The following is a 12,945-nucleotide window of genomic DNA, read 5'->3' as shown; positions in this document are numbered from 1 at the left end:
TTTTTAACATTTGCATTTTTTTTTTTTTTAATTTTTCCATTTATTTTACACTTTTATACTAAATTCCCAGTTAAGTTTACGGTTAATAAATAAATATGATAAGTGTTTGGTAACCATGTGTTTATATTCTGTATAATATATAAGATAATATTACATATAAGGAGTTTTCTCACCTGGACGACGTGCTGCTGTTTGGGAATCGTCTGGTCAGAAACTCGGAAACACAGCGGATCCTTCAGAGTCTCGACTAACAGCAGATTACAACACTGCAACAAAAAGCACATACAAAAACACATTATATAAAGTGTTGATGCATCATTAGTCTTATTATTATATATTAGAAATGATGTGATAGCAACATTAAGTGAAGCTGCTTTTTACAACATCTTTAAATATGCTCATTTTAAGGCTAAAAAAAAATCACATTGTGAAGCGTATTGCTTTCATTAAAATAAAAATAAATAAAAAAGCTCTGTTTTTATGCATTAATGATATCATTTTTCCTGTTTTTCTAAATAATATTTAATTAAAACAGGAAAAATGATTCAGAAAAACAGGAAAATTATTGATTTAATTCAGAAAAAAAAGAACAATTATTCAGAAAAAATTGTAAAATATTGAGTTAATTCAAGAAAAATTAATAATTATCCAGAAAAACATGAAAATGATCTTGTTAGTTCAGAAAAAAAGGAAAAAATATTCAGAAAAACTGGAAATATTATCTCATTATTTCAGGAAAAATGAATAATTATTCAGAAAAACATGAAAATTATCTTATTAATTCAGAAAAAATGAATAATATTCAGAAAAACATTAACAATTATTCAGTAAAACTGGAAAAATGATCTAGTTAACTCCAAAAAACTGAGCTTTTTAAATGATTTTCAAGTAAATGCAATACTCTTCCATAGAATAGTCTCTCAGGTGTTTGACAGTAAAAACTGATCGTTAGAAATCAAAACCACGCAGCCGAGCTTACGAATATATGCGTGCTGTAGACGAACTGCTCCAGCCTCTTCTTGGCGATCAGGAGCATCTTATCGAACAGGAAGAACGCTCTCTCCTTCTTCACCCTTTGCACCTTGAACGATCCCTCCAGGACCAGCTCTCCAAACCCGGTGAGGTCCGGACCGCTCCAGTTCACCAGCAGGGACTCGATTTCCTGCAACGAAGAGGAGGAGGATGAAGGATGAGGAGGAGGATGATACATAACATATCTAATAATAAAAATGGTTTTATGCAGGGACGGACTGGGACTCAGATGGAGAACAGTGGGACTTTAACTCTCCAAGCTTTTGGTTAAATGTGAAGCTTTATTTAGCGTCTTTCCTCATTCATTAACATGTGAACAGTGATATCAACACAATGGTCTCCTATCTACCTGCACAAGTGAGCTCAAGATTTAACACCTTAATTTTAACACCACTGAACGACATAGGGTCTGATTTACTAAAGGTCTGCATGTGTAAAAACGTGAGCAAACTACAGACTGTATATAAAATGGACGTAACATCCGTGACGTCACCCATTGGTTTGTGGACTGCTGCTCGGAGGCCAATAGTATCGGATCTGAGCAGCGCCATCTTGAAAATTTCCGATGCATGCTGGGAAAAATAAAAACAGGGATTCTACTTATATGGGCATCAGGAGGAGCATGAGGCGCCCTCCTGAACCTGTGAACCAATCAACCTGTCAATCACCACGTAGCCACGCCCTAATGCATACCCTGCTTTATCGTCACATATAAAATCAGGGAGGCCAAAATGTCCCAAATGAACATCATACTGCATTGAAGAAGGCTTTAAACTAGCGATTGAGACCATAAACACATTTTGAAAACGTTTACTGAGGTTAGAAATCAAGTGAGAAGTTGGTGAATTGTCCATTGACTTGTATAGAGACGGAAGTCCTTTTGACACCAAAACGGTCGCCCCCTGGTGGCCTTTTGATAGAATGCAGTTTTAAGTTATTTCCGTGTTGGCCTCATTTCAGAGGACTGGAACTCCCCGCCTGGTGCAAACTTGACATAACCCGCAAAAAATGTGCACGCTGATCTAATGCGGCGCACTGAGGTTTGCGTCTTTCTACTGTGCAAGATAATACGCGCTGTCCATTTAGTACATTTACCGTAATGAATATAATATTAGTAGTTTACCGTAATGAATGTAGTATTACTACCACTACACAGTTCTAGTACGACTCAACTCGTTTCTTTTTGCGTCTCCATCAGGGATAGTACCTGGTACCTGGTACTTTTATAGTATCTGCTCTGTAGAGGTTCCAAGCGAGTTGAGACGATACTAAAATGGGACGTCAACAGACTGCCGGCCACTGATTGGTCAGAGAGTCACTGGAAGAGTCATGAGCCGTCCCACACAAGAATCAAACCCGGCATTTTTAAATACCAACAACAGCGTTACAGCCATACGTTTCTCTTTTCTTGCTTTGTGTGATACAGAAAGCCTCATACAGCAGCAAGTACACCATCGCCTCCATGTCCTCCATTGTTTATGTGTTTGTGTCGCGTATAAAACGAAGTCACAGCAGTTTAATGCAGCGTTGCTATGACAACCCCGCCCACATTGAGGAGGAACTATAGTAATAGAAAAGGTCGTTCCTGGTACCAAACCGAGCCGAGTAGTGCTACAACTGTATAGTGGAAAAGCACCATTAATGTCACTTTATCTGACTTTTTGGTTGATGAACCAGGATATGGAAAAATCCAGATCATCCAGATTGCCAGTCTGGTTTCAGGTCATTCTAGTTCTCTGTATAACTGCCAGAAACCCTAATTATTATAATTACCAATGAATCTACCAATGAGTTCCTCAAATAATCAACTTAAAAAACCATACTTCATAGTTTCCTGGTCTAAGGTGACGTGACCAACGATCCAAAACTCAAAGATGTTCAATTTTATTTCTCATAAGACTAAGAAAAAAACATCAAATCCTCACAAATGACTGACTAGAAGTTTCATATCCACATCATATCCTCTCTCTCCAAACATTTCCTGTCTGTGTCTGTACTTTAACTGACTTATAGAAGCAAAACACTGCAAAAAATATCTTTAAACAATACTTTATAGCAGCAGGGAGTCTATATATGTGACAGAAGACTAATTAAACCAATTAAAAACCCAACCCTGAACCCTCAAAGAAGCTCTTTTTAGACTCTCAGGTGGTTTTATATCATACATCAGATGATCTAAACCAGCATGAATTTTAAAGATCTGCATCTAGATCAGTCAAAAACTTTAGAAATGAGGTTGAGTTTGGCAATTTGGCAACCATTTATAGACTACACTAGACCTCCCAACCTTTCTGAATGTAACACTTGTCCTGTTTTTCTTCTTGTATTGTTGTGTGGCTCTTTTGTGTGTTCAATAAAAGCCAATAAAATGTGTTTAAAATGATTGTTTAGAAGCTTTTTGGGCTTTATTCCTTTTCTATAAACCCTTTTTTTAATGCTTGTACGGTTCTACATGGAGCTGACGGTAACGTTGGGTATCAAATAGTCAAAGATGGACTTTAACCCTTACATACTGTTCATATTCTAAGTATTACTTCATAATTAGTCCCTATACCACATTTTGAATTGCAAATATATTTAGCAACAATAGATATCTCATCAGTTTTATGGAAAAGACAGATTTCACTTTTTAGGTTTGACTCTATTTCCTTGCATTCACAATCAAACTATATTATGATCTCATGTCACCCGAAGCATGACAATATAACCATAATTATATCTATTAATTTATCAAAATATCAGGCTTAAAAAAAAAGTAATTTAGGGTGTTTTTATTCCATCCAACCGTCCCTGTTCTTTAAGCACAACAAGCTCCACTCTGGGATCAGAGTTCCTTGTTCTCTCCCTTCAGGTCTACAGGTTGTAGATGGGTGTAACCAACATGTGACGCAGCAAAGAGCTGTCAGGCTGCATTTATGACTGAATCACATGATCAGATCAAAGTTCAAACTTATTAAACTTATCAGGAGGTGAAGCTCAGACAGTCGTTGCCTCTGAGAGCTGAAATGGCGCAGAACGATCAGCTGGACCGAGAATCCTTCTCCTGTTCGATCTGTCTGGATCTACTGAAGGATCCGGTAGCTATTCCCTGTGGACACAGCTACTGTATGAGCTGTATTAAAGGATTCTGGGATGGAGAGGATCAGATGAAGATCTACAGCTGCCCTCAGTGCAGAGAGGCCTTCACACCGAGGCCTGTCCTGAAGAAAAACACCATGTTAGCAGCTTTAGTGAAGCAGCTGAAGAAGACTGGACTCCAAGCTGCTCCTGCTGATCACTGCTATGCTGGACCTGAAGATGTGGCCTGTGATGTCTGCACTGGGAGGAAGCTGAAAGCCTTCAAGTCCTGTCTGGTGTGTCTGGCCTCTTACTGTGAGAATCACCTCCAGTCTCACTATGATGTAGCTCCATTTAAAAAACACAAGCTGGTGGAGCCCTCCAAGAAGCTCCAGGAGAACATCTGCTCTCGTCATGATGAGGTGATGAAGATATTCTGCCGTACGGATAAGAAGAGTATCTGTTATCTGTGCACTATGGAGGATCATAAAGGCCACGACACCGTCCCAGCTGCAGCAGAAAGGACTGAGAGGCAGAGAGAGCTCGAGGTGAGTCGACTAAACATCCAGAAGAGAATCCAGCACAGAGAGAAAGATGTGAAGCTGCTTCAACAGGAGGTGGAGGCCGTCAGTCTCTCTGCTGATAAAGCAGTGGAGGACAGTGAGAAGATCTTCACTCAGCTGATCCGTCTCCTCCAGAAAAGAAGCTCTGATGTGAAGCAGCAGATCAGATCCCAGCAGGAAACTGAAGTGAGTCGAGTCAAAGAGCTTCAGGAGAAGCTGCAGCAGGAGATCACTGAGCTGAAGAGGAAAGACACTGAACTGAAGCAGCTCTCACACACAGAGGATCACAACCAGTTTCTACACAACTACCCCTCAGTGTCACAACTCAGTGAAGCTACAGACTCATCCAGCATCAATATCCGTCCTCTGAGATACTTTGAGGATGTGACAGCAGCTGTGTCAGAGCTCAGAGATAAACTACAGGACATCCTGAGGGACAAATGGACAAACATCTCACTGGCAGTGACTGAAGTGGACGTTTTACTGCCACAACCAGAACCAAAGACCAGAGCTGGGTTCTTAAGATATTCATGTGAAATCACTCTGGATCCAAACACAGCACACACACAGCTGTTATTATCTGATGGGAACAGAAAAGTAGAACGAACGAGTCAACAACAGTCTTATTCTAGTCACACAGACAGATTCACTGACGATCCTCAGGTCCTGAGTAGAGAGAGTCTGACTGGACGTTGTTACTGGGAGGTGGAGAGGGGAGGACTGTTAGGAGTTGATGTAGCAGTCGCATACAAGAATATCAGCAGAGCAGGATATGAATCTAAATTTGGAAAAAATGACAAATCTTGGTGTTTAACTTGTTACACTAACAGTTGTGTATTTCGGTTCGACACCATTAAAACTCCCGTCTCAGGTCCTGGTTCCTCCAGAGTCGGAGTGTACCTGGATCACAGAGCAGGTATTCTGTCCTTCTACAGCGTCTCTGAAACCATGACTCTCCTCCACAGAGTCCAGACCACATTCACTCAGCCTCTCTATGCTGGACTTTATGTTGATTATGAATCATCAGCTGAGTTGTGTAAAGTGAAATAGACAGAAGTCATTTCAGACTTCATGTGTCAGATGTTGTAATTCTTCATGTTTTTGTCTCCATGTTTCTGAGCTGCTCAGAGATCAGCTGACATGCTAATAGTGATATTCAACACTTTGTTTACTTTATGTTTCATTGATATGTTCAGTTTCTTTAAATGTGACTTTTTCCTGTGTGTTTTTATCCATGGAGGCTCTCACTGCTCATCACCATGTTTTTAACTTCTCTTTGTTCTAAATGTTAGTTTCATGTTTGTATTGATGTATTTGTGTCTGTTGTTTCTTAAACAGAGAAAACAGCAGAACTTCCTTCATCACAGATATTTTGTTCTCATCACTTTGTAAATTCATAAAGAAATGTTCAATCAAACTGTAATGATCATGATAATAATCATTAATGATGTTCTTGTACATAGCTGACATTCTGGGTTAAACTAACTGACTGTGTGGATGAAGTCAATCTGAACATGAAATCATTGATCACACTTTACTGATTGGATGTGTGAACAATCTGAAGCTTCAATAATCAATAAACAGGATTTTTATCAACAGTGATCAAAGTGTTTTCTTCTTTTACTGTAATACTGCATACTACATCACTCATAATACTGCAGTACTTTTACTGTAATACTGCATACTACATCACTCATAATACTGCAGTACTTTTACTGTAATACTGCATACTACATCACTATAATACTGCAGTACTTTTACTGTAATACTGCATACTACATCGCTCATAATACTGCAGTACTTTTACTGTAGGAGGATTTTTCATGCAGTACTTTTACTTGTAATGGAGTATTTGTACATAGCAGTAAAGTTAAATGTTGAGCAGCTTTTAACTGAGACTTTACTGTAAATGAGGAAACACAGTTTGAATCCACAGTGCGGCTCCTCGTCCTGATAACCGTCCCTGTTCTTTAAACACAACAAGCTCCACTCTGGGATCAGAGTTCCTTGTTCTCTCCCTTCAGGTCTACAGGTTGTAGATGGGTGTAACCAACATGTGACGCAGCACAGAGCCGTCAGGCTGCATTCATGACTGAATCACATGATCAGATCAAAGTTCTGACTTATTAAACTTATCAGGAAGTGAAGCTCAGTCAGTCGTTGTCTCTGAGAGCTGAAATTTACTTGTAAAGAAGTATTTTTACATTGTTGTATTGGTACTTTTACTGCAGTTAAAAACAGATAAACTTCAAATAAAAACATCTGTAAAGTATCTTAGACACTTTAAGATTCAAACATACTTGAACTGACTCAAAATGTCTTAAAACATCTTAACATTAGCAGAAATGACAGAAGATGTGTTAAAACTTGACACACACACTCACACACACACACACACACACACACAGGCCCAACACGTCCACGTCTGATGGAATAAGTTAATAACATGTTCCTGTGTGTGTGTAACGTTGTGAACACGTGTCGAGGGAAGTTGAGGAATGCAGCAGAGTTTGTAGAGTTTGACACCCTGAGGTCACACGTCTGACCTCGTCTGTCTCTTTACACGCCTGAAGAGGAAAAGCTGGAATCAGTCAGTCCAAAGAAAACCTCCAAAAAAAAAAGAAAAAAAGAAAAACCTCTCCAAGTTTTCAGGAGGTGAGAAAACAGCCTTCTTTTTGTAAATTGACGGCATTCTTTAAAGTTTTATTTCAAAGGTTCCATAAACTCTGCGGCTTTGTCACGGAAGATTTAATGAACAGATGTTTGAATGTTGAGATCTCAAAGAAAGAAGAAGTATTAAAAGCTGTACAAACCGTGTGTGTGTGTGTGTGTGTGTGTGTGTGTGTGTGTGTGTGTGTGTGTGTGTGTGTGTGTGTGTGTGTGTGTGTGTGTGCTTTACCTGTAGCCGAACAGCATGCTCCTGTTTCCTCTTCATGTCGTTGATGTACCAGGCAACCGCTGTCATGGTGATGATGGCATCCTCGACGACCTCGTATCCAGGGTCGCTCTTGTCGAAGTGTTTGGAAAGTTCCTGAGACGAGAGGAAACACGTCCATGTCAGTAAATGTTATATGGGTCAATGATGTTTTTTGTGTCCATGTGGTTTAGTTTAAATTTAAAGGGTTAAAATTATAAAATAAACATATGAATAAGTTGCACACATTCTTTTTTTGTGGACCCAGCATCAAATTTCTGCTTTTAATCCATTTTGAGAGAATATATTAAAGGATTATGGCAAAAATGTCTAAGTGGTGTAACCATAAAAACTTTGTACCAAATAATTCAACTTGCTTAAAAACAGTAAATTCTCAATAAAACACCATATCAACTAGTTCGGCATGATCTTACATTATAACTTTTTGAAGCAATTGAATATGAAGTAATTATTAGTATAAGTCCTCTTAAATACACTGTAGGTGGATAACATATGTAATACATCTGAAATGATGCAAACGCGGAAGTAACTTAAAACTGCATTCTATCAAAAGGCCACCAGGGGGCGACCGTTTTGGTGTCAAAAGGACTTCCGTCTCTATACAAGTCAATGGAGAATTCACCAACTTCTCACTTGATTTCTAACCATTTTGGCCTCCCTGATTTTATATGTGACGATAAAGCAGGGTATGCATTAGGGCGTGGCTACGTGGTGATTGACAGGTTGATTGGTTCATAGGTTCAGGAGCGCGGACAGATAGACTGCAGGAAATAGCCGTGAACTTGTTTCACACCGACAGTTTTCTCCGGAGTTTTGTGGTTAAAGTCGTAACAGTTAACTTGGTTAGCATCACCAGGTTGCCGGTGTAGACTGTGGTAGATCCAGCCCTCGCAACCTCCCCTGCTCCGTCCTCATGCTCCTCCTGATGCCCATATAAGTAGAATCCCTGTTTTTATTTTTCCCAGCATGCACCTGAAATGTTCAAGATGGCGCTGCTCAGATCCGAAACTATTGGCCTCCGAGCAGCAGTCCACAAACCAATGGGTGACGTCACGGATGTTACGTCCATTTCTTATATACAGTCTATGTATAAAACCAACAAAAATACTAAATGTACATTTTAACAAACCTGATGCTGCTTTTAAAACTATTTTTTAAAATATTTGTGAATTGCTCATCTTGCCAACCCTATTCATTACTGACCCATATAACCAGTCATTATGGGAATGAACCAGGTACAATTACTATTTCACTATTATACAAAGAACCCAACTATACACAGAGTGGCGTTGCTGTTAGGTCTTTATATGGCAGGTAATGATTAATTTTTTGGCAGCACACTAAAGTCATTGATGTATTAAAGCTGTAAAACTTTGAAGACTCAAGGCCATCATTGACGTCATGTGTGAGAGAAGTGTCAGGGTCCGGACCGATAAGCTCCACCTCAGATAGATATGAAAGCATGTCATTCACTTTACTTGTGATCTGAACAGTAAATCTATGATTGCATTGAACTCTGCCTGACTCAGTGTCTTTTTGACTCTTGAAGTTTCTTTTGTTTTAATTGAAAATACATGTTGAGAAGAACCCAATGGTTTTTTCCCCCTGCAACATCAGCTTAGTTTCTGTCTCAAGGCTGGTTTTATGTTTCCAGTTTGTTTGGAATAAACAGAAGAAGACAATGACGACTATGTGACCCAAATTGCAAACTTTCTTAATCTTAAAGAGGTGTTTCCCAAAAGCATCAGACTCCTAAACACTCAGAGGAGTCACCAGAAAAACTACATGTCATTGTTTTTCACTGATGTTCTTTGTTAAATGATGTTTGATGATGATGTTTTGATTCATTCCTCCTCCGGCTGAAACATTCCTGACGGGAGATATTAAGGATTTCTGTTGTTTTTTAAAATGTATGCAGCATGTGCATGTTGTTTTCCACACATTAATATACAGCACGTCTGATACAAAATTCATTTTCAGTGTAATATGATCTCCACAGTAACGTCTGCCTGTGCATAAATAAAATCACAGTTAACTTTCTTAACCTTTACACACTGTTCAGGTCAAATAGGACCCATTTTGACATTTAACAGCTTGTAAAAACATAGACTGTATATAAGAAATGGACGTAACATCTGTGACGTCACCCATTGGTTTGTGGACTGCTGCTCGGAGGCCAATAGTATCGGATCTGAGCAGCGCCATCTTGAAAATTTCCGGTGCATGCCATGAAAAATAAAAACATGGATTCTACTTATATGGGCATCAGGAAGGGCATGAGGCACCCTCATGAACCTGTGAACCAATCAACCTGTCAATCACGACGTAGCCACGCCCTAATGCATACACTGCGTTTACTGAAACTGAACATATAAACGATACATACATGCGGAAGTTACTTAAAACTGCATTCTATCAAAAGGCCACCAGGGGGCGACCGTTTTGGTGTCAAAAGGACTTCCGTCTCTATACAAGTCAATGGAGAATTCACCAACTTCTCACTTGATTTCTAACCTCAGTAAACGTTTTCAAAATGTGTTTATGGTCTCAATCGCTAGTTTAAAGCCTTCTTCAATGCAGTATGATGTTCATTTGGGACATTTTGGCCTCCCTGATTTTATATGTGACGATAAAGCAGGGTATGCATTAGGGCGTGGCTACGTCGTGATTGACAGGTTGATTGGTTCACAAGTTCAGGAGGGTGCCTCATGCTCCTCCTGATGCCCATATAATCAGTGGGTTTATTTTTCCCAGCATGCACCTCTGATCCGATACTATTGGCCTCCGAGCAGCAGTCCACAAACCAATGGGTGACGTCACAGATGTTACGTCCATTTCTTACTGGATCTTTGCTCTGAGCAATGCTGCTTTATTATTAATAACTGTTAATTATGAACATGTTTATGTTTTTATATTTATTGACTATTTATTCAGTCAAGAAAACTTTCATCATAGATCAAACTACTTAGCACGACATATGAGGGTTTTGCTCGGCGCTGGTGGCTCCTCTCTAAAACAGTCTGAAAGGAAACTATTTAAACTTCTCTGATGGACTGTCATCACGAAAACAAAGCTGTGGATCATTAGCAGCGACTGACAAGACCTTTAAAGCGCATCAACAGAGGACTCATGTCTGGATGTGATGGGAGACGAAGACATGATGAAACGATCTGACACGCTCGCAGGCTGACACAGCAGTTCATTACCAGCTGAGGATTATGGGAAAACCCCAGCTCAGCTCCAAACACATGTCTGACCAGCGTTTAAACTGACCGCTGCAGACAGAACAGCAAATAATACAGACTGACTGAACATCCCAGAACAAAGACAGTGTGTGTGTGTGTGTGTGTGTGTGTGTGTGTGTGTGTGTTAGTTTCTCTCTGTTTCATCATCCCTCTCTCGTCTCAGAGGTGGGCTTGGACTGGAACCAATGACGGGACTCAACAAGTTTATTGGGAAAAGCTGCATGTGTGTGTGTGTCAGTGTGTGTGTGTGTGTGTGTGTGTGTGTGTGTGTGTGTGTGTGTGTGTGTCAGTGTGTGTGTGTGTGTGTGTTGTTTCATGTCCTCTGATTGAATGAGACAGCTGAAAGTCTTCAGATGTGTGTATCCAGAGTAAATATATATAAATGTTTATATGTTAGTGTGATCCCACTGCAGCAGCTGATAGTTTGTCTTACAGGTTTCTCTTGTTTAGATTTACATCACATTAAAATCAAGTTTCTCTTCAGTTTCAGTTTTGTGTTTTTACATTTCTTCACTCTTTTTCTGAAAATAATGACATGCAGTTCATGGTAGATTAAAGTCTTACCTGTAAGAAATAAATGTTATTTGATGCACTACATGCAGTATTTGGTAGTATTTAAGGTGTTACCTTTAGAAGTAGATGGTATTTGAGGTTCTACCTGCAGAATGTGAGGTACTACATGTAGTATTTGTGGGGTTACCTGCAGCAGTAGCCTAGGTGGTATTTGAGGTACTACATGCAGTATTTGAGATGCTACCTGCAGAATGTGAGGTACTACATGTAGTATTTGGGGGTTACCTGCAGCAGTAGCCTAGGTGGTTATTTGAGGTACTACATGCAGTATTTGAGGTACTACATGCAGTATTTGAGGTACTACAGCAGTTTTGTGGGGTTACCTGCAGCAGTAGGTGGTATTTGAGGTAATACATGCAGTATTTGAGGTACTACATGCAGTATTTGAGGTACTACATGCAGTATTTGAGGGGTTACCTGCAGCAGTAGGTGGTATTTGAGGTACTACATGCAGTATTTGAGGTACTGCATGCAGTATTTGAGGGGTTACCTGCAGCAGTAGGTGGTATTTGAGGATCCTCTGCACTGGTTTGAGCAGGTACGTCTCCAGGGGTTAAAGAGTGGTTCAGCGTGGTCTGTCTCTCCTGAAGAAGCGAACCAGGCTCTCGTTCTTCATGCACTCCCTCAGCACCGCCACTGAACTGTTAGGGGAGAGAAAGCAACACGGTTAACATCATGTTTCTGTCTGAAGATCATTTTCAACCAAAAGGTTCAGGAAGTAAAGAATCAGAGGAACTAGACTAGGAAATAAAGTCCTTTTAAAACAGCTGAGACTTCTGTTGTGGAGCTAAAAACATTGATTCACGCTAATAAACAATAAGAAATATTAAAAATACTCCTTTTAAAATAAATGAATCAGTCAACAAGTTGAAGCCTTTTTAAGCAGCGATGATCAAACTCCTGCTGCTAAAGTTTTCCAGGGAAGTAAAACCCTTCTCTGGAACACTGGAACTAAATTTAGTCCCTGGTTCCTCTGGTCCTCAGTTCCTCCTAAATAAGCTCTCAGTCCCTGTGAGGACGTTCCTGCGATGGTTACGCCCATGAACTTCGCAACAGGCAGCAGTGAAGCACAGAAATCTGTTCACGGTGTGGAAACTCTTCCCCTCTGGGAGGAAGATACGTGATATAAACCTGCAGGTTGAACCCGGGTCAACTTTTGCCACAATGTGAAGTGATGTCATCTAACGCAACCATGTCTCGTCCATTTGAGGGAAATGTGATTTAATTTTTTTGTCAGCGTAATTAGAAAGTGTTGATTAAGGCATCTGACGAGGGGGATAACAGATATGACAGGTTTGTGGGTGTTTTCACTTGTGTTCTGTCAAAATATGACACATTCAATCTTGTAGTGAGGTATCTGCTTTATTAAACTTTATTTTTACGCTTGTTTTCAGACTCTGGCGGCAGTTAGTTGAGGTTAGAGATGGATTATATTCTTGGTTTCATACTGAAGAAAGTCTGCAGTGAGTTGAAGCACGAGGGAGGCTGCAATGATTCGTTGATTAGCTGACTGACAGGATGTTAAGCCTCCTGTTGTCTC

General features: G+C 39.9%; 2 protein-coding genes across 2 annotated transcripts in view; one reads left to right on the top strand and one right to left on the bottom strand.

Annotated features, from left to right (window-relative positions):
* Nucleotides 1–12,447, bottom strand: part of plekhg2 (pleckstrin homology domain containing, family G (with RhoGef domain) member 2) — an 18,982-nt gene extending 6,535 nt beyond the window's left edge. Inside the window, 6 exon segments of the mRNA XM_062419944.1 lie at nt 174–266; nt 980–1,162; nt 7,552–7,683; nt 11,896–11,958; nt 11,960–12,046; nt 12,337–12,447. Coding sequence (XP_062275928.1) covers nt 174–266; nt 980–1,162; nt 7,552–7,683; nt 11,896–11,958; nt 11,960–12,046; nt 12,337–12,447 — 669 coding nt within the window.
* On the top strand, nt 4,023–5,702 carry LOC133980019 (tripartite motif-containing protein 16-like). The gene has a single exon (XM_062418581.1). The coding sequence runs from the start codon at nt 4,038–4,040 to the stop codon at nt 5,700–5,702; it is 1,665 nt and encodes a 554-aa protein (XP_062274565.1). The 5' UTR covers nt 4,023–4,037.
* Nucleotides 12,448–12,945: the final 498 nt, after the last annotated feature.

The sequence above is a fragment of the Scomber scombrus genome, chromosome 5, assembly GCF_963691925.1.
Source record: "Scomber scombrus chromosome 5, fScoSco1.1, whole genome shotgun sequence".
Lineage (NCBI taxonomy): Eukaryota > Metazoa > Chordata > Actinopteri > Scombriformes > Scombridae > Scomber > Scomber scombrus.
Note: the sequence above shows the minus strand (reverse complement) of the source record. Positions and strands in the feature narration are given on the sequence as shown.

What these genes read in the sequence shown, in the direction of transcription:
- LOC133980019 (XM_062418581.1), top strand. Translation starts at nt 4,038, where the DNA reads ATGGCGCAGAACGATCAGCTGGACCGAGAATCCTTCTCCTGTTCGATC.